General features: G+C 37.7%; 1 protein-coding gene across 2 annotated transcripts in view; it reads left to right on the plus strand.

The window, feature by feature from the left end:
* Nucleotides 1-26884, plus strand: part of LOC145987128 (uncharacterized) — a 260671-nt gene that overhangs the window by 156412 nt on the left and 77375 nt on the right. The window contains exon 2 of one of the 2 annotated variants that reach the window (XM_083121622.1): nt 20111-20253. Coding sequence is in view for 1 of the 2 variants with exons in the window: in XM_083121621.1 (XP_082977747.1) it covers nt 20161-20253 (93 nt within the window). In the remaining variant the exon portion in view is untranslated. The remainder of the gene's footprint in view (nt 1-20110; nt 20254-26884) is intronic. The other variant, XM_083121621.1, reaches the window with a different exon arrangement.

Below are 26884 nucleotides of genomic sequence, written 5' to 3' on the forward strand. Positions count from 1 at the left end.
TTAGCCCTTAAAAGCGGATACTTATTTTACTTAATGTAGGGCACAGTGCCAAGTGTATTTTCAGCAGAAGTTTTAAATTACGGAAGGTTTATATATATATATATATATATATATATATATATATATATATATATATATATATATATATATATATATATATATATATATACGTGTATCTAACGTATGGTGAAAAAAAATTGCACAAAGTTTGCAACCCTGCGGAACTGGCAATATTGAACACTGACACACCATTTGAGCTGTGTTGGATTTTATGTCTACCAGTTATGTAGTGTGAAGAGCAAGAGAAGGTTGGTGTAAAAACAAGTCAGTATGGAGCTGAAAGAAGACGACCGCTGGAAAATGATCGTGCAATATTGTACAGAGAATCATGATGTTCGAAAGCCCGAGCTTGTGAAACATTTTTAACGTGTAGGATTTTCCCGTTGTACGGTTTATAATATTGTGTCACATTTGGAGAAGGGAATCAATGTGGAAAGAAAGCCGGGCAGTGGACGGAAGTCGAAGTTAAATTAACCCAGAGTGTTGCAACAACTGCGACGTGTTACTGCAGGTAAGGTGGCAAAATCCTACCGTGAGCTTTGTAGGAGGTTTCAGTGTGATAAAAACACAGTGAAGAAAGCATTACAGAAGATGGGGATACGGAGATATAAACGAAAAACTATGCCAAAAGTGACGGAGCAACAAGTTGTTGTCCAGAAACAGCGTTTACGAAGCCTTGTGACAAAAACGTTCACTGCAACACTTGACGTGATTTGTATCATGGACGATGCGACTTATTTCACCCTAGATGGCAATGAGTGGCAGCCGAAAACCTACAATGATCCTGGAACTGCTGCCGTGCCCGATCCAGTGCGTTTTGCTGCCAAAACCAAATTCCCACAGAAGGTGTTGCTATGGCTTCCCATGAGTGAGAAAGGACTGTCGAAACCTCAGTTCTTCAAGGCTGGCCTTGCACTCAACGCCGACCGGTATGTAAAGTTCTGTTTGCCTAAAGTGAAGCAGTTTATCAATGAATACCATCGTGGGGACAATGTTGTTTTTTGGCCAGATTTAGCCAGCTGCCATTACGCTGCACAAAGTCTTGCGGCCATGGAACACTTAGGTATCCGTTACATATCCAAAGAACAGAATCCCCCTAATGTTCCCCAACTGCGGCCCATTGAAGATTTCTGGGCAAATTTAAAGCGGATGGTGTATGCCAATAATTATCAACCACGAACCGTTGCAACACTCATCCATTGCTCCATCTATGCAGAAAGTGCCCCAAAATTGTCGCAAGGTCAGCAGACTCGGTGTGAATGTGTTTGTTCATTGATGTTCAGATACCACCCTTGTACACCAAGCAGCACATTTGTGCGTTTTTGCCCTTGACCACAGCGTTTTCTTTTTGTGCAATTTTTTTTCACCATACGTTACGAAAGGTTGAGTTTGAAATCGTAACTCGTTTATTTCCGTATAAATTTGGCTACAAGCCTATGGTCGAAAAAATCTCGATTATTAAGTAGAAGAACAAAAAGACGAAAGTAAAAAAAATTGATTTTTTACGAAATTAGAACTTCGTTAGGGCCCACGTAGTCAACGCCGATATATGAGCGTTCAAATCATTCCCTGCATATTGTGTGAAATGTGTTCGATTCTCGTGGCAAGAATTGGGAACTTGCCGCTGATACTTTCGAAGAAAAACAATCTAATACGAAAGCCGTGTTTCTTATTAGAGATCGAAAATCGCCACTTCCCCCAAATAGTACATAGCCAGAATCAAATTATATTTTACAAATTACTAATAAATTGTCTCAAGCCTCGTGTAGCACTCAAAACATGTATATTTGAACATTATCTGAGTCACAGGATGTTTCAAAAGTCGACAAAACCAAATGTAACATATATGCCACATCCCGACATTAGCGATCTCAACTAAAATTGACACATATGCGTTAGAGAGTTTGACCATGATAGGCGAATCCCAGGGATCGGGATGATTTGTATCCCGTCTAGCCGTGTCCCCTCAATGTGAAAGAATGACGATGAATAAATGAAGAGTTGACAGTTTTAAGCTTAATCTTATTTATTTTATTAACTAATACGTGTGCGAATACAAAAATAATCCATACTGCAAGAGAGAACCAATAGTTGTGGGTGGTTACAACAACCGTTGCCAGAGGCGCAACCAAGATTTTTTTCCGGGGGGGGGCAAATACCACGATAAACGTACCCACTATGATATTATTATTATTATTAATAATAATAATAGTAGTAGTAGTAGTAGTAGCAGTATTAGTAGTAATATCAATGGAATTATTATCCTCGTAAATTATTCAAAAAATGGGTAGATGTCGCTGCTAAAGCATTTGTGTTGGAACAAACGATTTGATTTTTTTTCAAAACGTTTAATTTCACGTTAATAATGGAAAACAAGCACACAAACTTTATTTTTGAAAGACAGAAAATGCATTCCGAATATAATTCTCCTTTTTACATATGCAACATGAAGCGTCGTAAAATAAGAAAATACACATGCAACATGATAACAATAAATTATGTGCGTATTCAAAGTTTTTTTTTTAATACACATACATTATTTAAATACATTAAATAATCAATTCATCCTTACCTTACCAACTGGCTCTACAGCTCTAGGTGAACTTTGGCCTCCTGTACTATCAGCCTCCAGCACCTCGGTCCAATATCTTCTCCCTCCATCCATGGACTCCCATTCTTTGTAGATCTTGTACGACACTCTCCCACCATCTTAGTTTGGGTCTGCCTCTTCTTCTTGTGGAATACATTCTCTCATACATGATTATTCGCGGCATTCTACCCTTATTCATACGTTCTATGTGGCCCATTCAACTAGTTCTTCTGACTTTAATAAATCTTACTATATCCTTTTGGTTTAAGATTGAATTTATCTCTTCATTGTTTCGACTTCTTCAAAAATCTCCATCATTGATTGATCCATATATTTTTGTGATTCTTCTTCTTTATGTTTTCCTTAATTGTTGTTCATCTTCTAAACTCATTGTCCATACCTCAGCACTGTAAGTTATTACCAGTCTTATAAGTGTTTTGTAAATCAATAGTTTTGTATATCTGCTAATTAACTTGCTTTTTAGTAATTGTATATTGGCATAATATGTGTTGTTCCCTGCATTTTCTTTCTCTAATTGTATCATGCATATTATTTTGGTCATTTATCGTCATTCCAAGATACTTGAAGATTGTTACTGCTTCGAATTTCTTGTCATCTATTGTAAATTGGTGGTAACGTTTTTTACCTTGTTTTGGTGTCAGTAGTATGAATTTGGTTATGTTCATGTTTGTCTGTAACCCAATTTTATTTGCTTCTTCTTGTAATATTCTGTATGTTCTCTTTAATTCTTCTTCTGTTCTGGATATTATAACTACGTTATGCGTTAATTTGGCTTAAGTTTCGTAAATATTGTTCCTCTTTTGTCTATTTTGCTTATTATTCCATGTAGTGCTATGTTAAATAAGCATGTAGATAGTCCATCTCCTTGTTTTACTCCTGTGTTATATTCTGTTAGTTCACCAATATCGCTCCATATTTTGACCTTGAAATATGTGCATTGCAGTGTCATGTTTGTTAATCTAATCAATTTCTTAGGTATTTGTAATTCTGTCATAGTTTGCATTAATTTATACCTTTTAATACTATCAAAAGCACTACGAAAGTCTATGAATAACATGTAGAAATTTGTATTATGTTCATAATGTTTTTTTCCATTATTTGTCTTATTGTGAATAATTGATCTATGGCGCTTCTTCCTTGTTTAAAGCCTGCTAGGTATTCTCCTATCATGTTTTCTGTTATTGCTGTTAATCTTCTATGTATAATGCTAGTCAATATTTTGTAAGTTGATACCTCTATAATTACTACATTCTGTTTTGTCACCTTTCTTGTGTATTGGGCACAATATTCCATTATTCCATGCTTCTGGTATGTGTTATTCTTGCCAGATTTGTTTTATCAGTTTGTATATTTCTTCTATAACATTTAGTCCAGAATGTTTTAGTATTTCTGCTGTTATTTCATCTTCTCCTGGTGATTTATTGTTTTTTTAGATTTTTTATTATCTTCTCAACTTTTCTTGTTGGTGTTCCTTCTGTATATTGTTCGTCGTTATCTTCTGTTTGTTCTTCTCTATGCATTTCATTGTATAGTTGTTCATTCATACACTTCATAATAAACCAACAGCAAAAACGGTATAAAATTGTCTCTCAAATGTGCATGAGCAAGAAAAGTTTTAGGTCCATTCTTTGCAAACTGAAAACAATATTGATTTAATAGGGCGCAAATAATTTCACGGGACACCATGGCAATCTCTTTTACTACTTTATAAATTTAGATAGTTCGGAGCCCAGGACCGATTCCTCCCGCCCGCTAGCTACGGCTCTGAACTTGTTAAGACAAATAAGAATAGCAGGTACTGCAAGGGAAGCCAGCAAGAAAATTTTACGAAATGTAATTTCATTTGCAGAAAATTTTAAATGAAGGGTGCAATTGCCCCTCTTTGCCCCCGCTGGTGGTTTTGGCCATCAATGTTTGCCCCCCTGGAATTGATTTACGTCCAAGATTGGAGGAAACAATGCTACCCTGACCCCTGTCGTTGCGCCACTGGCAACATCAATACGGACAACAGTGTGCCCGTGAATGGTTGTTGCTCGCGCCTCATGTTGCATATGTTTTCGTACAGCCTGTTATTACAGCCTGGCTGTTATATTGCACAGTTAAATAGCAGCGAGTGTGATCGACCTAACCTTTGCAGGTTAAGCAAATTCCGTTACCTCTGAGATATCCAATTGGTTTCTCGAATGGTAACTGTGGAGCATTTTGCGCGTATGAAATATTCTGCACGTGATAATGCAACACCGTTAAACGTAGCTGCTACATCGAAGTTGTCGTGCCTTACATTGTGTTTTTACGTACAGCTACGACTAATATATTCATGGGCAAAGCAACATCAGAAATAACACATATAAATTAACTGTTACCTAGAATTCACGTGTTGTTGTTGGCATTAACTTTGTTCTTGCTATGATGGACAATAGTGGACTGCAGCCAAGATTATTAGGCTATCTGTTCTTCATGAGAAAAGGTATTAATTTATCCGGCACTAGAAAAACCGAATATTTAATTATGTGGCCACGTTTATTATTGACGAAATTTTCTCTCTTATACGAGAAAGCTAATTTGGTAATTTAGGGTCAGAGCTGTTATAGTTTTAGTGTTTGTATTTTTAATGTTCTCCTCAAGAATTGCATAAAGATAAAAGTATTCACAATACAACCACGATTGTTCGAGGTTATTATTTCAGGATTTTAGGCCAACACATCCACAGTTAAAAGTCAATTGATTGTTTGAGATAAACACCAAACACCGTGCTAATTTGCTAATTGAAAATGATTGACATGATCGATAATGTTCCGAGCTAGGGTGATTGAAGGTCGTGTTCATAAATGTAGCCAAACATCGTTTGTTAGAGCAAGGCATCCGATGTCGGTGCCAGACGTGAACTCTGCAATGGTAGGGCAGTGCAGAACACAAGCCCTTCCCTCGTTCACTAATGGCAAAAAGAACGATGTTAGGGGGTGGCGCATTAAGGTGATACTGAAATGGCGCCTACTCCTGCGCAGCAGATACGTCTACCTAAGCTGGTGGAATGATGTATGCGTACACGTGACAGTGTAAGGCAACGACTATACCAGCGATTTTTTGGTCTCATAAGTCAAGCGTGGAATCAACGGGGGACATCTGGTTCATCCGAAAGTCAACTGAGTGGTCAACGTTCCAACTCGACACAGAAGATTTGGGTTCGAGTTTGAAGAAATGCGACATGCAATAGCAAAAATGTAAAAAAGTACAAATACTAAACTGCACCCAAAAGATATTAAAACAGAAGACGATAGATAGCACCATATGCCACAAACAAAAAATAAGCACAAGTCTCATGAAACGGAAACCGTGAATGACCTCCGTCAATATCCTTACCTAGGTTAAAATAAGTGCCGCGGTGGGAGAGTAGATAGGTCGGTGATGATATTTCCTCAGATTAAAACAAGCAACAAAACATTGCAAACTTAGCATTGTGGGCACAAACTGAATCCTATTTAGAAGAGTCCAATCTTCCTGGCGCTTTAATGTTTGTCTTGATATTAATCTTGTAGGTGCAACCTGAGAGAGTTAATTCTGAGGATCGTTGTAATGTTGAGTAAACCGCGGATGATGCCGGGTTGAACGGTAGGGAAAGGATATAAGGACGGAAGGGTTGGTCCTTTCCTTGGAGGTTATCACAGCACGCTACGACTCCAGGGGTTTCTGGTTCGAATACCGGCCTGGGCGTTGATTCTCTATGTGAGTGAAAATGAAAAAGGTCCAAGAACTGAAATCTTTTAGTGAGGGAACCGTAGGATTATCTTTGCTGCCACTGCTGTTATCATATCAATTGCAGACAAGGATCCTCGGATACAACAACATGCACTCTGATGTTTACATTTCCACCAACGCGTTTTACATAGAAAGGTAGAAAACAGATGAAAAATAATGAAAATCGTATCTAATGTAATTGCTTGTGGAATACTAGCACTGTTTGATCATGAAGCATACGAATGTTTGCATGAGAGCGCCTTACGCTTTCGAACTTGAATTATTTGCGTGGAATGGCAGAGTGTTTATATTCCATTCTCTACGCAAGTACGGACGCTTGTAATAAAACCATCTCCTATTGCGGACAACTTGCCTGTATCTGGCGGAATCGTCACATCCGAAGGCCACTTTTGAGAACTGTACACCGAATCTAACGCATTGAGAAAACATCATTTCTGAACAGATGCTTTGCGGTAAGTTCTCTTGCGTCATACTGAAGCGACAACGTAGGCGTGTTGCTGAGACTACGAAAGTTCAAAACAAAACTTCGCAAGAAAATTTCTACAAAAATGGCGAAAAGATGAAGCAGATGTGTCAAGTGACAACACATCCGTCCAATTTGACACACCTGCGTACGTTGTATATCTTTCAAGAGAATACGTGTCTCAAACTTGCTGGCATTCAGGAAACAGGCGGAAGACACTTCGGTACACATGAATCTTCTGGAAAGTAAAATGTCTCCACACTTTCCTCCGTTGTGTGCTAATCCTAACATTCTTTCTGAAATTACATCTTGATACGACGCGACAGGGCATACAAGTTATTTCATTCCACATAGAACAGAGTGCTGCAGTGAGAGGATTTCGCTCTAGCTCTACATAGTTCGCGCGGACGCCGCTAGATAGCGTACGAAATGAGAGCTTCTTCGCTCGAGCGAATAACTCGCGAACAAGGAAAACAAGCGGCATACGTTTGAAGCCCAGTAGTGTAATTTGTCTGTGGTGGTGGGTTCTCAAAGTAAAAGATGAAGTCATTGATACTTCATTATACTTAGTCATTACCTTAATGTTAAAATGTAGTTTAGTCCTCAATATTGTACCAATATAATAAAAAAATGGATGTATGTGAGTGTGTGGGTTTGTGTGTATGTTTGTTCCGCCATAACTCTCAACGCCTGGAGCGATTTCAACAAAACTTGGTACACGTATCACTTGTAACCTGGAAATAAATACTGTGGAGGTAAGACACCCCTGGCACACATAGAGGTGGGGGTGGGAAGTTAGTGACATGTAAAAATAATCGAAAACGACCGATATTAGTGTGAAATCCATAGTTTTTGGGGAGTGAGAGTGGGTGAAAAACAAAATGTCAAAAATGGCCTAGATTACTGTCGAATCCATAGTTTTCGCAGTTGCTAAGCTAATTGGTCACAGTCACGATGACCAAACTTCGTACACATATAACGTACAATCTGGAAAGAAATACCTTGGAGGTAAGGCACCCCTGTCTTCTCTAGGGGTGGGGATGGGAAGGGGTGACATAAAAAATAATCGAAAACGACCGATAATACTGTGGAATCCATAGTTTTCGGGGTCGCTAAGATCAATATAGTGGCGCTCCCAAAGCCGTTCAACTCCAAGTTCATCACATATCTGGAAGGGGGTGAGAGGGGTGAAAAATAAAATGTCAAAAATGACCTTGATTAGTGTCGAATCCATAGTTTTCGGAGTCTCAAAGCTAATTGGTGACATTCACGATAACCAAACTTGGTACACATATGACTTAGAATCTGGAATGTCTGTGGAGGTAAGACAACCCTGGCACCCCTAGGAGTAGGGGTGGGAAAGGGGGTGACATGTAAAAACAATCGAAAACGAACGGTATTAGTGTGGAATCCATAGTTGTCGGGGTCCCTAAGATGAATAGTCACACCTCCAATGCCGTTCAACTCCAAGACACCCCTAGCACCCCTAGTGGTGGAGGGGGAGGGGTGACATGTAAAAATAATCGAAAACGACCAATATTAGTGTGGAATGAATAGTTTTCGGGCTGGTGAGAGGAATAGTGACACTCCCAATGCTGTTTAACTCCAAGTTCATTTTACACTATAGTTAGCATTCATTATTTTCCTGTCTAATAGAAGATTGGGATAAATAAATACCCGGGCAACGCCGGCCAATCAGCTAGTGATATATAAAATAAAATAGAAGATTGTGGGCTGAAACTGCCAGGATGGATATATCACATGTATGTGTCTTCAATTATTGTCACATTAAAATTATATTCTATTAAAAACGCTCGAAGGTGGGAAAATCGAACGAGTACGACCGAGCAAAAGTGGTCCCATGCACTACTCTAGTACACACAAACGTAACGATGTCATAGTTTACGTTAATATTTATTACTGTTAAATATGTTTGTTCACATGTAATCACTCAGATTTATTCTCCAAAAATAAATATACGTATCTTGCCCAACAAATGTATCCTTCTTGGAGATATCAGTGTTATAACAAAAAAAAAGGGTGGGATATCATTCTAAGTTGAAAGGAAGTTCAGAAATTGCGCACATAACTAAACTCTACTTAACATACTAAATACAAACTCATGTACCAGACTCAAACACGAACGTATCTGTGAAAAAAAGTTTTGTAATCGGCTCTTAAACAGCCATTCTATGGGGAAAAAAAGAGTTTGTATAGAAATGTCGAAAGTTGACGTAGGAATTATATGATGCTGAAATGAATGTACTTTGAAATCACTGTTCTTTAGAGTGAAAGTGTCAACATGACCAGAATTCCACACCGAAGCCTATTCATATCCATCCATAGTATTTACTCCATTAACCGAATGATGTCTGCATGCATCAATAGGGATTATTATATTTTAGCGGCGGTAGTGAGTTGTGTGCAGGAAACCTTCCCGTTTATTCGAATTATTTGCGTTCCTGTTATCAGCCTGTGATTACTGTAGTATTCTCTGTGATAATTAGTTTTCATGAAAATACATGTGGGAGCAGGCGTTTGAAATTATCTGTGATGCGCAACGTTGTAGTAATAAGTTCCTCGGATCCTTGCCATAAGCTCCATGATTTTTCTCATTTTAGACCAAACTGTTCCAGGAGAAATATACCATGAATAATACTGTAGAGTGTATGAAACATTCATTTCATCTACGCTGTCTAGAACTAGCGGAACTCTGAGTTTTGATAATGAACTGATGATATATACACACATATTAATAATCATACCTTAAATAGTATTTAAGCATTGGATCCATAGCTAACTACTAGTCTATTATGGCTAATTTAGGAGTGGTTTATTTGGAAATTTAATTTTTTACCAAAACCGGAATTGAAATTCTGTTTAAATATTTTACTCATTAGATTGAAATTTTGCGGTTCGGAGAAACCATGAAGGCTAAAATAAAGCTGTCATATCACCAATATATTCTAATGCATTATATACGTACAATTCACTAATATATGTCCGACTTGTGGCGAGCTGTATAAAAATAAACGACAACACATTCTTGCAATTGTTTTTTTGTTAAGTATACTTATACTCTTACAGTAGGCTATAACTTAAAAAATAAGTCGCCGTGTAATCAAGGGGTCCCGAGTTCCAACCCGGTGGAGACACATAGTGGTTCGGATCCCACTTTAAACTGTAGGTCCAGTCCCGATTAGCCTTACTGTGCATAAAGTGGACTTAAAACAAAAATAAAAAAAAATAAAAAAATTAAGTGCCCTCTGAACGTTACCGAGAAGATACCGTGAAAATATGTATGGCCCATACTTTCACACTCTCCTCCATTTGTGGAGATGATGTAGTGAGCACAACGCTCTGGCTGCCTTTACCCCTTAAGGTTGCCATACATTTTCATTACAGCCTATCTGAAACTCAGAGCTGCTCCTTGCAGGGATATTGGTGGGGAAATTTCCACCTGAAATCACTAATTTCATGAATCGAATCTTGGTCTTCCTGTGGTGGTCAGATGCCGTATCTTATTTTCATTTTTCTTACTTTCTGTGGCCGTTCTTACTCTTCAATATTCAACAGCAAACAAACACAAACATCATGTCTTACCCAGCACATGAACTTCGTATTCCTGGCGTCCTTGCATGCTGTGATAACCTCTCAGCCACGAAGGTTGACCTGGACTACCACGGCTCTTATAAGGCTCATGTCACACAACAAACTGAATAACATTTTATTTAGAAGCTTTTTTCATTTCTAGCAGTGTATATTAATAGATAGATAGCTACATAAAGCCGGACAGAACTAAAGCAACTCAGACCTTATCTTTCGTACAATCCTTAAGAAACGTGTGCCATCACATGTAACAGTTGGGCTGAAAAGTTCGTAGGCTGACTCATAGATGGCGTTACTAGAATTAAATCCATGTGATTTTTACTTAGTACTAACCTTCAAAAGATACGTGTATAAATTTCACAGCTGCCGGATAATTAGTTCGTGAGATATAGCATTGTGAGTGAAGCAGCTTTTGTCATTGTGAAAAAATGGATAAAAAAGAATTTCGTGTGTTAATAAAGCATTGCTTTTTGGCGAAAAAAATACTGTTGAAGCCAAGGCTTGGCTTGATAAACATTATTCGGACTCTGCACCAGGAAAATCAACCGCTGAGAAGTGGTTTGCTAAATTTAAACGAGGCGAAATGAGCATCGAAGACGATGCACGCAGTGGACGCCCCGAAGAGGCTGTTACCGACGAAAACATCAAAAAAGTCCACAAAATAATTTTAAATGATCGTAAAGTGAAGTTGATCGAGATAGCTGAGACTTTAAAATATCAAAGGAACGTGTTGGACATATTGTGCATGAATATTTGAACATGCGAAAGCTGTGTGCAAAATGGGTGCCGCGCGTGCTCACAATCGATCAAAAGCAACAACGTTTTGATGATTCGGAGCAATGTTTAGCGATATTCAACCGTAATAAACACGAATTTTTCCGTCGATATATTACAATGGATGAAACATGGCTCCATAACTACACTCCAGAGTCCAATCGACAGTCAACCGAGTGGACTGCACGTGATGAACCGAATCCAAAGCGTGGAAAGACGCAACAGTCGGCTGGCAAGGTTATGGCATCAGTATTCTGGGATGCGCATGGTATTATATTCATCGATTACCTCAAAAAGGGCCAGACCATCAACAGCGATTATTACATAGCGTTGTTGGAGCATTTAAAGGATGAAATCACGAAAAAACGGCCCCATTTGAAGAAGAAAAAAGTGCTGTTTCATCAAGACAATGCACCGTGTCACAAATCAATGAAAACGATGGCAAAATTATATGAATTAGACTACGAATTGCTTCCCCATCCACCATATTCTCCAGATCTGGCCCCCAGTGACTTTTTCCTGTTTGCAGACCTTAAAAGAATGCTCTCTGGAAAGAAATTTAGCACTGATGAAGAGGTAATCGCCGAAACTGAGGCCTATTTTGAGGCTAAAGAGAAATCGTACTATAAAAATGGCATCGAAAAATTGCATGACCGCTATAATCGTTGTATCGCCCTCGAAGGCAACTATATTGAATAATAAAATCGAATTTTGTCAAAAAAATATTTTTTACTATGTTAGCCTACGAACTTTTCAGCCCAACTGTTACCTTCGACATCCACGTGGAATTTTGGTGGTCACACGCCTCGTCAAGTATGTGAGGAGCATAAGGTTGAAATTTACTCTAGTTTGTCCGAATCTACGCATAAAAATAATTACGACATTTCCATAGATATATAGTAATTGGAAAAGTGGAGCAACGGCTCCAAAGAATCGCATGTTGGGTGATTTATTAACATCACATATGTAACTTTGCATGTAGCTATTTAAATTCTAATGTCAAATCGGGACTTTCTATTTTTCAGAATAACGGAGCAGAGCCAGACGTACATAAAAGAAAGAGGTCTTTTCTAACCTCCAAATGTGTTCCGTTATTCCGAAAAATCAAAAGTCCCGGTTTTACTTGAACAACCCTTGTACACCCGTGAACATCATGTTATGTATGACATTTGAAAGCTAGATATGTAGGAAAAGTACATTCATTTCTAAGATTGTCTTTAAAATGTATCACACAAATATTTATAATAGGCTAATGGATGCATGTTCAGACATATGATAGTTTCTCGCCTTAAATTTTGGAGAAGAGATTGAGGAAAGACCTGCAGAAAGTTCTCTATTGTAGACACAGGCGTAATGAGTAAAATGTTTTCAATATAAGATTAGATTATGTACGTGGTAACTGAATTGACTTTATTGCGATAAAAATCATCATATCTAGAATTTTATTCACTGACTGGCTTTCATATTGAGCAGAATCAGCTACAGATTAAAAGATTGATCATTCCATTCGAAATGTGAGTTCCATGAACCATTTAAGTATTTACAATTTCATTCCAGGAGAGACTGAGGCTACGCTTTCTTAAGGGTGCCAATTGTACCTCGAGGTTTTTTACTCGACAAATAATGATAAACATAAGAATATTTGATTCCAGTATATTTCCAGGGGTTCAAGCCTAATGCCTCCATTCCGCGGACTATGGAGATTCTTACACTAGTTACACCAATTTAATGGGCTACGTTCTTCCTCCGTTTCCATTATTCAATGAATTCCTATATTAACATATATTTTACTGCTTTTTATGATACTTCTGGGTTTAACCTTGTGGGCTAGAATTTTATAATATTTCTCTATTTTTAACCTAATCACCTTGTATTTTCTGATATACATCCGAAAATTGACAATTCCTTATTCTTGGAAGTTAGAAACTGCCATTAAATCCAAAAGCCTTTTCGTTGTCATGCAGATAAGAGTTCGGAATACTGTAAGTCAGACATATAATATTAAATTCGTGACCACTTTGCGTGATGGACGACAAGTTTGTTTAAGACTTTCGACATTTTTTTTTGTTGAAAGCATTATTCGATTATTGGATTTCGATAACAGAGGAAGCACAAAGCAGAGGTCGCGAATCCAAACAGCTCTTCCAGAACGTCTCGGCTGTCAATGGGTTGGTTTACTCGCCGAAGAAAAGGACGTGGACGAGTGGCAAAGCATGCAATAATTACGAGGGCAAATCGATAAGTAAACCAAAGCGGTGACGTTACGAAGAGTGACATGAAGCAGAAGGGAACCGATTTCGTTGATTATAATGAACTGCCTATGTCAACGTGAGTCGTAAGATCCGTTGTACTCTCACCACTTAATATGTTCGTCGGAATTTCCTAAGGAAATTTAAAATGGTGTAATCTTTGCCCAGCTTTATCTTTGAAGAGATTCGTAAACACAAGTGTTAATACAATGTTGAGCGGGTAGTAGTCTGTCTGTCTACTACACAGAAAGATAAATAAACTTGCTATTGAAAGTTATTCTTCGAATAACTTAGTACTAAATTTCTTAATCGATTGTACACCTATTGACTTGAACTCTTCTATTATGCTTTACTTTCCTTATTTTTCGCATTTATTGTTTTAGTTTTGGCTAATCGCGGCGATGATCATTAATGGTGATTACATGAAATTAATGAAGCTGCACTTACATAATAGGAGAGTACCTTCTACAATAACTATGCAAGAGATAAAGTGGTAATGAAAGAAAGTGGGACAAGTATAAAGACAAAATTATTAGGCAGAATAGTGCAAACATTTAAAAATAAGCTTTGTTAACTATTGTAAAAATTTGTTGTTATATTCTAAGCAACGAATTACAAAATTTCGAATTAATACAAAATAATGAAAAACATGCAAGTGGACAAATATCCACACCCTATCTACATTACACCTCGGCGCCTGTCCAGGTTACACCTAAATCACTACTTTCGTATTAGAAGGTTTTCCTCTCTTGTGGACATTTTCCGTTAAGAAAGTAGGTACTCAAATCCGTTAATTATGTCCCGCGAGTAAAGAGAGTTCTCCGTTTCAATTCACTAACAAGGTAAGCTCCAACCGGTCACGTTTTCCTTCGTGTGTGTGGGGGCTTCTCGGATCCATATTGATTAAAGGCCTCGGTCCACGTTATCCCTCTCGGCGTTCTAATGTCCATTCCCTTTTGCGTCTAGAATTAGAGCGCAGGGTTTTCTCCTCTCGAATATGGACAAATGAGAAACGGACCACATAACCATTAAAACGAAAAATCTATTAAGGTGTACAAATTTCCTGGAGCTTGCAGGTTGTATTAAACGAGGACTGAATACTATCCGTTTTAATTGTAAACGCCTGTTTGTATCATTGTGTATACGGTTTTTCTTTTACGAAATCATGTAGAACGATAATCCAAAACTGTGAACAATTTATTGTTTTGATTTTTGTTCTTTAGCGTGGCGTTTCTGCTAATTTTGGCTAATCGCGACGGTGAGGATAAGTATGATGTCATGAAATCGATGAAAGGAGCCTGACAACGAACATACTTGTCCAGACCGGGATTTTAAACTGGAAATACTGTCGTCGTACCGCACTGTACTAACCACACTGCCACGGAGGTTGGTTCTGGGTAATAGAGATGAAGAAGACCCAGTTTCTCGATCCAGGTCCGATTTGAATGCTCTCTGGTATTGTTTAATTTCAGGAAGGAATTTGTTCGCCCCGTATAGGCGGCTTTCTGATCATACCACAACCGCAACCACATGTGTACCTTAATGGCATGGTACAAGATACATGCATATATATATGCATTGGTCCAACGGAAGTTCTTGTGAATAGAAACGGATTAGTTTTAAAGGGATAGTCGTATGATTTGTGTGTCGTCAACATTCACACACATCGCTCTCAACACACTGTTCCGGGTTCGGTTTTCAAAGAGGATATAAAACAGTGCCTAGGGCCCTGGTTTAAACTGTAGGTAGAATACCGTTTAGACTATTCTAATTATTTTCTTGTCATTTCGTTCTATGTTTGAATAACAGGGGTTCAAATCCAGCCTGGTCATGGAATTCTTCGAGAGTGCTCTCATCAATTTCATCGTGTCGCCACTCATCCTCATCATTAGCCAAAACGGCAGAAAATCGACGCTTAATAACAAAAATTAAAATCAAGGAAAAAATCAGAGTTGTCCCAAAGGAACAGTGTGCTTCTTCTATCGTCTATCCCAATGCTGTTCCTTTACGAGAATCTCTCTCTCTCGTTCTTTGTATCCTCCTGAGCTGCAAATGCTTATCGTCTCATCCCAATTCTTAAACACCTGTACTCGGCACCACGCAAATTTTCACACTGAATAGAGACCATCCGGAGAATCAACTTTCCTCAATAAAGTATTTTCACGCCTTGTTTTTGACTCCAGGAACCTTCGAAAAACGAAATGTGGATTAATTTTACTATCATTATAAGCAAAATATGTGAATTATCATGTGGATGTGATACATTAATTTAAAACGTCCAGGAGAAAACCTGATCAGTACAATTTTATCCATTTCTTGTTATCGATTGCATTAAATAGTTCCAGCAATTCCTGAGAAATGTAAAAATTTCAAAATGGTATAATGGGAAAGTAGTGAATTTTGAATGTTTCAACTTGGTCTCTTGTACAAACTGGAAATTGTGACTTATCAGGCTTTCTCCCTGAACTTTTTAAATTTTAACATCTTATCATACATTCTTAAAATTCCAGGGATCCTAGATTCGAATCCGACGATGGGTACGGATATTTGTTTTTCGATTTTGTTTCTTTACAGGCCTATTTCATAATTCATACACATTATCCGAGAAACACTGATGTTTTTTGTGACTCTTGTTTACGATAACAACTACACGTAGGCAGGAACTTCAAGGATGGTTTGTTCGTTTTAAATCTACTTTTTACCAAGATAGGCTAATCGGGACTGGATCTATAGCTAAGAGTGGGATCTGAACCACAGAATTACTCAAGACCCTTATTTACAAGGCTATGAGATGTGCACTACAGGGTTGTCTAGGTGGCCTCGAAATTTCCAGGAAATCAATCTGTATTTTAAGAGAAAGTTGACGGAGAAAAGAATGTGCCTAAATAAAAGAGATTTCTGCAACATCGTAGAAGGCAAGACGTTACTGACACTCTCTTCTAAAACTTACTAAACACTTCAGAACCTTTCAGGCGGCAAACGAACCGGAGCAAAAAGCAGGAAAAGGCCCTTTCCGTGATTAAGGTGGCTTTTCCTCGCTTCCGAAAGCATGGAGGCAACTAGTAGATCTAGCAGCACGTGCGATCGATATTAAAGCGGCATGTCGATGTAGTTGAAAGCAGAATACAAATCAAATGCAGAGCAAAACCTCGAGAGCCGCGTGGGGAGTTGGAAAGTGACGAGGAGCAATACATTTCCTAATTTCCGCCTCCGCTGTCAATAAATTTCAAATCCACTGTTGACGTTGGAAAATAAAATTACATTCGGACTCAAACACCTGGAACTGACAGTCGATGCCGATTTCAAACTTCTTTATGGGATTCAATGTGGAATTAAGCCTGCATTCAATCATTCCGTTTTATTTCTGTCTGTGATATAAACATAAAGGAAAATATATTATATTGGGCATGTAAACGTCTTACGAGAGACGTAACATAATTTATTTCTCTGTTAAAAAGTCCATACTGGTAAAAGCAAAGGGGGATTGTAAAACTAAAGAACACAAATAAAAATTAATTTTCATCGACACCTACGTCTGTATTTTGATATTTTCAACCTTTAATGGGAGGTAAGATGTCACGATGTAGATGAAAATTCACTTCTTTTGCGATTCATATATGTGATCTGTTATGGATATTTTGATTAAAATGATATAGGTTGTCACTTCTTCCGGTGTCACTCTTGAACGATATAACGGCCACCAAGCTGAGTGATGCATATAAAAAATCTTTAAAGTTGTATCAGAATTTACGTGGACTATCTAAATTAGTGAACTCGAGTCATATTCGATTTTGTACAAAGAAGTTTAAGAACTAGATAAATTAAATCCAACTTACAACATGCATGTTTACCCGATTGTAAGATTGAGCTGCCCTCCGTGGCGGAGTGTTTAGCACAGCGCGCTGGAACGTCAAGAATTCAGGGTTCGAACCCCGGCCTGGGCATGGGTGTCTATGTGAGTGTCCCTTCATGAATGTCATCATATAATCACTCACCCTGATCGTCGCGATTACCCAAAAGTGGCAGAAAGGCGAAAATCAAATACAATCGAAAAATAAGAATCAAATCAATAATCAAACCCGATCATAAAAGGCAACATTTGATATCGAAAGATATTAGGAGATATACAAGAAAGGATGATAAGTTTAATTAAATTAACAAGTCTTCGAAAGAACATCTTGTGGATCTGAAGAAAACAGATCTATCTACATGTTCGTTCAAGTCATCAATTGAAATTATCCTCATCAGTTAACTTAATTAAGTCATAGATATCCACAATGTTCTTGGCCTGCCTACTTCACAGATTATTTGAAAACATAATTCTTCTTCCTTTTTTAGATTATAATCTTGCAAGGTCGTAGGAGGCTTTGATCCATGGGCTTTGATCCACTCTTTTATGCCATAATTAAAGTCTGCATTGGGAGATTTCTTCTTCCCTGCAGATGCTTCAAAGCAACAGGTGGGAGCGTTTCACCATCTCGCCTTGAGTTGAATTCAACCTTTCCCTTCCTGGGTATCGATTTGCGTATCCTCCACGATTAATCAAAGGCGTTATATTTAGACGTAAGACGTCCACGTGCGAGGAGTGCTTCATGCAAGAATACGAGGCGAGGAGCGGAAATGCACATGCGTATCGAAATGTTATGAAGCAAGCGACACTATAAATTAAATAAGGATTATAAAAGTCACACGCTTACCTCCGTGGATAAGTGGTTACTGTACAGCGCGTTACGAAGCCAGCGACACTAGGTTTGAATCAAGATTATGGTACGGGTCTTTCAATGTGCATGCCAGCTCATCCTCATCCAGTGCCGCAAAATATTACCAAAGAGACAGGTTGAAGAAACCTTCAGCACTGCATTTCTCGTGAAATTCTAGCTTGGTTTGATTCTAGTCTGACTGCCACGCCGGTAATTCGGGGTGGGTGATCTAAGGTCGGAATTCTTCCGACTTGTCTCCACATAAAGCGACTCTAGGACCCACCCAGTCTCAAATAAAATGGTACCCGGAGGGCAGGGGGAGGGGTTGCCGCAGAGTGGTGCTGATCACATCACCTCCAATTTGGCCGACATCGAGAATATGTGGGGCCCACATCCCCTAAATGTGCCTTCATGGCAAGGTGCTATATGCACAGAGAACTTTAACTTCACCTTTACCTGTATACAGTATATTGTTTTCGTTTCTGTACCCATGAGTAACTATTTTTTACATACGCAAGGCTGAGGGCCCCCCTAAATGCTTAATTGTCTCAGAGCCCCCCCCCCCCACTGCGGGGTTTTGCGGCTTGTAGATTCGGCACTGTTCTCTTCTTCGCAATTAAACTGTATATGTAGAATTGTTATATATATATATGTATTTTTGTTACTTAACGTCAAGTTTCTGTTACTTTTGGCTATTTACGACTACGATGATGAAATGGCGATTATATGGAACCCTCCGTAGCGGGATTTTGAGTCGACTGTTCAAACAGAAGTAATGTAAGAATAAAATGAATAGTCAAATGGAAGAAAAGCATTACAGCTTTAATTTAATCATGTTATCAAAGTTGTAAGTAAATAAATAGGACAAATATCAAACAAAAATGTTGAATTTCATGGCAATTTTTTTTTTAAAGAAATTTCTGACGACCGCATATTCTTTAAAACTTGAATTATCTTTATCACTTTACTTGGAGTTTCAGTTATAGCAGGAAAACCTTCTTACAGAGATAGTGATACAAGTATCAAAATAAAGCTTGGGAGTAAGAAAGTATATTACATATGTGTGAATAAATTTTGGGTTATTACTTTTTGTGTGAAATAAGAACATTATTATATATTCTACTGTATTGGGGTTTAGTTTCTCTTTAATTACAACTACGTAATTACACATTAAACAAACTATTTTTTATTTTAGCCTCCGACTCCGAGAACCTGAAAACATGTTTTACGAAGCCGTTCTAGAACATTTTGTATTGGACATTTACAAGTCAGCTGAAATATATTACGCAATAAAAACTGTTTTAAATTTATAATGAGTTTTAAAATATTACACAAAACCTGCTGATATAATCTCATTTACGGTTAGATTAGTTAAATAGTGACTGGAAATAATTTGCAAGTTACACTTTTCTAATACAGATAGTTTCCATTAAAATTATAACTCTAGTATTAAAATATAACTTCATGGTGGTTAATAGGCATACAATTATTGTAGACAAAATTTCATACAGTACTGAATTATAGCAAAAATAGGGTGGTTAGATTGAAAACTCTTGGTGTACAATCTGATTTCAAATAGTCCAATATTTAAGTCGGAAAATTAATAACCATGATTCAATTCCCTTAGCATTTCTAAAGTACTATCAATTTATAATCTCACTCCTAATATATGTATGCACACAGTTTGTATTGAAGGTAATTGTAGTACTAGTTTCCACAAAGGTTGGTAACACTGATTTAAACCAATAAGATGAAAACCTAAAATGATAAGGTTCAGCATTCACAGAGGGCACTGTCCCTCCTGTAATCAGTGTGTCGTTAACTCGCAGCATCGCTGGGTTCAATTTCAGAGTTGCCAACTGTATACCCTATTTCTTTTCCTTCATAGACGATTTCTTGTGAACCAAGTTGTGACGCTGGATATCCTTGCACCCACAGACGCTTCTCCGCTCCTGTCCGAGGCCATCGACCCTGCAGCAGCTCCAGATGACGATGACGGCTTACAGGCACCCGCCAATCAAAGTATCCTCGGTAAGTAGTCATGGGAATGTTCAAAAAGTAAGTAGACGTAAATAACTTACATCATAAATTTCAAGGTCATCTAAATCTGATATGTAAAATAATGGCAATGTTCTTTTTCTATACAATAGCATTTTAATTTTGATAGTTTGCCAGGGGGAAAACTAATAATACTATTAGTTACTACCCATGCCTAATTTTCTTCATTCTAATACAGTAATTTTTGATCCTGTTTGAAAGTCGAAGTTTATCTGCATTTCATTTTAAAGTAGGATTCAAAGGACTAAAATATGATATCACGAAGAATAGAACTTCGATCTTATTGCTTACAAGGGAATAGAGTTAGACGCTATGCTGTCAGCGAGCCTTGATGCAATCCAAAAAACAGACTGCTGACTTATGTGACATAGTGGTCACGAAGATCAGCAGTCTAGTCTAGTGGTCAGTATGAGTGTGTGTAATTTTACATGATAATAGAACGTCATAGTCATTATTATTTAGATAATGACATAACTCTGGTCTTCATGATAGAAAATTGCAATTTAAAGCCCTTGTTACTTGAAAGAAGTCATTTAATGAAAATATCCATGAAATTAAATTATACATTAGGTCTTCCATTTTTGGAAGCGGATTTCCACAAATGATGAAGTAGCGAAAGCAAGAAAGATATTCGCGTAGAAATGCTGAAGGTGACGGGAAACTTGCGCCTAGCATGCGGCCCCTCCCCACGTATTACATCAAATCAATCATTAACGTTCATTCCAATATAAATATGAATAATGTGTATGTTTAAGTTGATAACTCCAACTTACAAGCAGGCGTTTTCGCTAGACATGTTTCAAACAAAAGTTATTTAACTTTAAGGGGGGAAGAGAAGGTCATTATGTTTGTCTTAGTAGCCGACCATTTTGAAGGTCATTTGAACGTCACTCAAATATTTTAAATGAAAACCTTTTTTTTTAATGTTTGTATTCATCACAAAAATAAACAACTTTTGTACAACTCATTGTTCCATTAATCGCGTAGTTTTACAGATATTTGGCAAGTAACATGTGGTAATAGAAATTCATACTATTTCATAAGCATCGAATCTCTCCAATGGTGTAAATAGTGTAATGGCTTACACTGTCGCCTTTTAAGCAAAGGATTCTATCGCCAGTGGAGACACATTGCACTGTAGGTCCAGTCCCGATAAGCCTGTATAATAAGCCTGGCTGAGCAAAGATTTGACGTAAAACACACATTAATCCAAAGTGTTTTACACATTTTAACAAACACGGATTGTGAGCCTACAGGCAACTAATAGAAGTCTCCCCCAGGAGACTCGAACCCGCGCGCGTCCCGTAACCAGAGCTGAAAGTATGGCCACGTTGCGGAACCAAATAAATAATATCATTAAACATAAAATTGATGTTACAGGAAAAATAGGAATAAGTGTTGACTCGCTAAATACTCCCTCTCTCTCCCTCTCTTTCTCTTTCTCTCTCTCCCTCCCTCTCAAACCTACCATGCGGGTAGGATATCTTCCATAAAGAATGACAACATGTTCCTATATTTAACGTCTGTATGCGGAACTTATTATACATATGCTACTTATTAATTCATATTGTACTTTCTCTTGACAATACGATATATAAACTTCTCCGTGCTTGTATCGTCGTCAACTTTTACTCATGCCATAATTTTTTATCAATAATCATTCCTCATGCATTCGTTTTCTCTTCTCTCTCATTCTCATATTGCAAGAGAGGCTCTAGAGACCGAAACGTGCCTGCTTTAATAAATACGATTATTATTATTATTATAATTATTACGCTTCCAAAGACAACCGGTTTTAGAGGTCAAGAAATATGTGTTAGCAAGCCGTCTTGTAATCAATCTCTATGACATTTCTGTGTCTATTCACGGGATTTCTGGAAACTTTCGTGACCACAAAGCAGACGCACAACACAATTATCTTTCTCCACCACATACTAAATTCAGCACGCGATGAAGGAAAGTTATTTCGAGCGTCTCCTACGCTTTTTCAGACAGTACAAGATCCATACTGCATTTTCTCTGTAGATCCGATTTTGAATTCTTCTCATTCTTATACAATGCCTTCCGTTGCCATTGGTTACGCTTAGATGCTTAAGATTTGTATGCGAAGCAACAGAAGAATTGGATATAAAAGCCACTTCGGGTTGATAAGATGGCGGGCACAGACAGAGTAACAAGCCACGCTGACCGAGGGGTCGACGCTTGCATCTGGTTTCATTAAAGGGGGGTTAGACCTGACCTTGACCTGTGGTCTTCACATAAGAACATCTTAAAATATAAAGCACTAACCAAATTTGTATGGGCTAAACGGATGATTCATATAGTTATATGTGGCACGAGGAGGTGGCTCAACACACCATTCACACCAGAATAGTAATAATAGCAAAAATAATACATCAATATACATGAAAGCAAGTTTATTTTAGTATACCTTCCAGATCTTTTCTCTAATTTTGGTGGCGATGGACATGTCCAAAGTGAAAGTCCAGTTCCGATTATCATCTGAGTAAGATGGCTATTGTTATTTAACGACCATTCACAAGAAATCAATTTCAAAGCAGTCACGTGCATTTTTTCGTGCTATTTTATAGTCAGTAGCTAACATAAATCTGTTACGAAATCACTTATGTTTTTTTAATAAATGTGAATAGTTGGGTGAAGGCTAATTGGGATTTCCAGAAATTGTTGGCTAAATACTCTGACAAAACTGATATTCAACCTATGCCCAAACCCCCAAATGTGCGGTGAATTTTGGTGAAGTTTACAAGTTTCAGCTCGATCAAATCCACTCTCCTCGCCTCCTAGTTGTAACCCCCTGGGATCTTTCAAGATGCGAAAGAGAGAGTGCTGATAATAAGGGGAGTAACTTTTCTTCCCTGGAAAAACTGCAGCTGCCATGATGACCCTTTTCAGGCCAAAATATTCCAGTCGTTGACTATCCTCCGATTGGGATGTCCGGAAGGAAGAAGTCTCTACAGACGCGATGTGACACAAGTAAACAGTAATAAGAGAAGAAGCCAAAAATGAAGACAAGGTCCAGGATTGCAGCATGGAATGGCAGGACGGAAACTCTTGCAGACAGGAAAGTTTGAAAACATGAAGATGGAAATTAAGAGAATTAAAGTAGATAATATGGAATATCAGAAATGAGATGGGAACAAATTGCTTAATTGGTAAGTGGAGAATCGAAATGTTTATGGTGGACCGTGTGTTGAAAGTTAACTGATCTCAGTATGTTATGTGATTGACGGGACAATGAAGATACTGTGTCGAAAGAAAAAGGAGTTAGTGTTTTCACAAGTTTCCGTGGCACAAAGTGGACTAAGACTAGACGAAAAAGGGTAGAACTATGAAAATGTTAAGTGGTAGAGCAGCCACAGGCTGAACTTCGCCCATGAATAAAGAAATTCTAATTCTAATTCTAATTCTAAAATGTTGAAGAAATAATGGAGAAATACATCCTTGTCATAGGTGACTGCTGTAATAGGAGAAGGCCAAGATGAAAATAGGAAATTATGGATTGGGAAAGAGAAATGGGGGCTTACGAACAATATAAAAGACGAAGATGCACGTGAAGATTCCCAAAGATAAATAAATTACACCATATATATCATCCCTACCGAGACAAAGAGGCGTATCTCAGTTTTCTTGATTTTTCAGTAGAGCATTGTAAAGTTTGTGATCATACATTATCATTGATTGTACTTTTGCTTTCAGGGGTATTGAAATGTGTCGAAGCATACAGCCGTGCTTTTTGTAATCATTAATTGTGGCTTTCTTGGCAGTTGGAAACAGAGACGCCCTTTTGTCTTGTGAGAAAAACATGTTCCAGTGGAGATATTTTGAGTTACGCCACAGATACGCTTTTTTGCCTCGTAGCTGTAGATCACACAAAGTATGCTATGAAGTGGGGAATAAGTGAGTTATGCCTAACGTAGTCACAGCATCTTCATGATGAATAGTGCAGGAAGTCTTCCTTTGCATGATAATGTTTCGTGGAAGTTTGGTAATGAAGTAAAACAGGCCGCTCAGATTATAGAGCTTTCTATTTAGACTTAATGCTTACAAAACAGTTTTAAAAAGAAGATATGATGGAAGTAGCAACATGGTAAACTGTTTAGTGGTTTATAAAAATAAACATTTGGTAGTATCAGAAAAATAAGTAAAGAAATCTGGAAACACACCAAAGAACATTAAAGACAAAAAAGCATTGCAAAGACATGAATGTATACATGAGACTTACTTACAATGTGCAGTTAGCTAGTGTGTAATGTCCCATTGAGGAAAGTATTGTACTATAGATCGCATACCCATTAACAGAATAATACTGGACACTTACAGTAACAATAAGCCTCAAGTACATAATTTAATACTGGAACATGTTTGGTATTGCCATAACGATATTGATATCAAGGTAAACATACATCCACACATAAGGACTCCTGTTGCAAATACTATCACAAACTGTCAGAACATCATATGACCCTTAGATACAAATAGTCACATCTAAGAAACTATTGCAAGGAAGATTGTCTTGTTTTCAATGTGGCAAGGATTAAAAAAAAAAACTGACATAATCCGCTACTTTGACTACAGGTAAGATATTGTGACAAAGGGACATAAAATCGTCATATTTGTCCTTTGAAATCTTAGGAGGTTCTGAGTACAATTTACATTTTAGTTGCCAATTGGGTTTAGCTTGCCGTCGTTGTTTCCGACTCAAGGATCAGAATGACTCCACCAGATGACTGGTTTTGAAGAAGACTTTGTCCTTATCAGTCTTCTGCACCATCAACTCTCGCATTTCAGTCCAGTCAACAGAATCTCTCTGATCATCTCATGGAGACCGTATCTTCGAGTTTTGCGATACGCCACTATGGCAGGTTGTAGACGTCACCAAGAGGAAAGTTCCGGTGGACTTATCTCAATTTACTTTTTTTTTTTAAATAGATATGCCTCTTTGTATCTTTGTACAAAATTGATATTATGAAACTGAAAAATGCAGAGTCCTTCCCAGCGACTGATAAAGAATCAGATCATGCACTACTTGTGAGCGAAATATACGTTCGTTTGAAGATGATACGAAGAAGCTAGGCGATGAAGAAGTATGGCACTGAGAATCTTAAGATAGAAGGTGGAAGACAGAAACTTGAAGAAATCTTCATAGAGAAAGTCACTAAATTTAAAGACAAAGTAGAACAACGGCAGCAGAAGAAACAATATGGAATAGCAAACGGGAAAGGAAGAGCATATAAGAAAGGAGCAAATATGCTGACGAAGATGGAGGAAAGAATAAAAAGGAAAAATGTAAATACTGAAAAAGGACAACAAAACTACAGGAAGAAGAATAACCAGCTAAGAAGAGAAAATGAATGCAGAATAAATGTGAAAAAAATGAGGAAATAGGAAGTAAGAGAAATATGATTTGATGTATCATGATCCAACTGTATGGACTTTGAAAAGGAGCCAATTCATTCCAAATGGAAAAGAATGGTTACTTGACCATTTTAAAAAATTACATTTCTTTGTAATCCCTATACGAAGGTACTTTACTTTTCTACAATTTGACTTCGTTTAAAATTGGTAGCAATTTTTTTTTATGACTTTCGGAAATTTTGGCCCTTGCAGACAGTTACGATATTTATGATAACTCAGTTAAGATAATGGATAGAAACCTGGGGTAAGAAACAATGTTTTCAGTACATTTCAAGCTACACTTTATGTTCTGTACTTTTTATTACCATTTCTATTAGAATTGGATGAAATTTCAGGCCAAAAACTGGAACTCTATTTGTAGTAAAATATTATTATATAACTTCAGAATTCTTTTACCAGGGAAGTAATGTAATATCAGAGGGATAATATTTTTAGAGGAAGCATATAATACATCCAGTTTTAGGAGAAAATATTTGAGCTCTGTTACTGGTTTCCTCGTAATGAAAATGCTCGTATTTCATTTATTTCTTTTAAATATCTCTGGATCCAATATCTCTGGTTAGGATCTGATCAAAAATTTGAAATCAGTGCTGGACCGTTTGGTATGGATTCACTAAAAGAAGAAAAGGGAAACAATGTAGATGATAGAAGATAGAAAAAGATTGTCAAATTACAGACAAGGCAGGAGTACTCAATCTTTGGGCAAAGTATGCAGAAAAGAATCGTATATAGGTCTGCAGAAAATGAAGGAGAGGATCTTACGATGAGAAACGGCTTCTCAACCTGACGGAAGAATTTGAAAGATCACTGAGAGAATTGAAGCATAGAAGGCTATACCATTTATGTTTCAGGTAACTGAACATGCCACAAAGGGTTTGCACAGAAGAGTGAGCAAGAATTGATGCAAGGTACGAGATTTGGAAAGCTGTAAAGGATTATCTTTCCATCCGACCACGATTTCTGCAAATTTCATGTGGTGGTCAAAGTCCTCCTGGACGTAATGAGGCTTCCAGGAAAGGTAAGTTAATTATTTTTTCAAGCAGTGTCAATGGTATAGCTAGTCCGCTTTCTCCGCTGGTCTGACGGATGGACTTTCTAGGGCTTCTCTCAAACATTCCCCGCACGTGCGCAACATTCTCTACCGATCGTGAAGTTGACCGTCGACCAG

The sequence above is a fragment of the Lepisma saccharinum genome, chromosome 4 (assembly GCF_977018435.1).
Source record: "Lepisma saccharinum chromosome 4, izLepSacc3.1, whole genome shotgun sequence".
Taxonomy (NCBI): Eukaryota; Metazoa; Arthropoda; class Insecta; order Zygentoma; family Lepismatidae; genus Lepisma; species Lepisma saccharinum.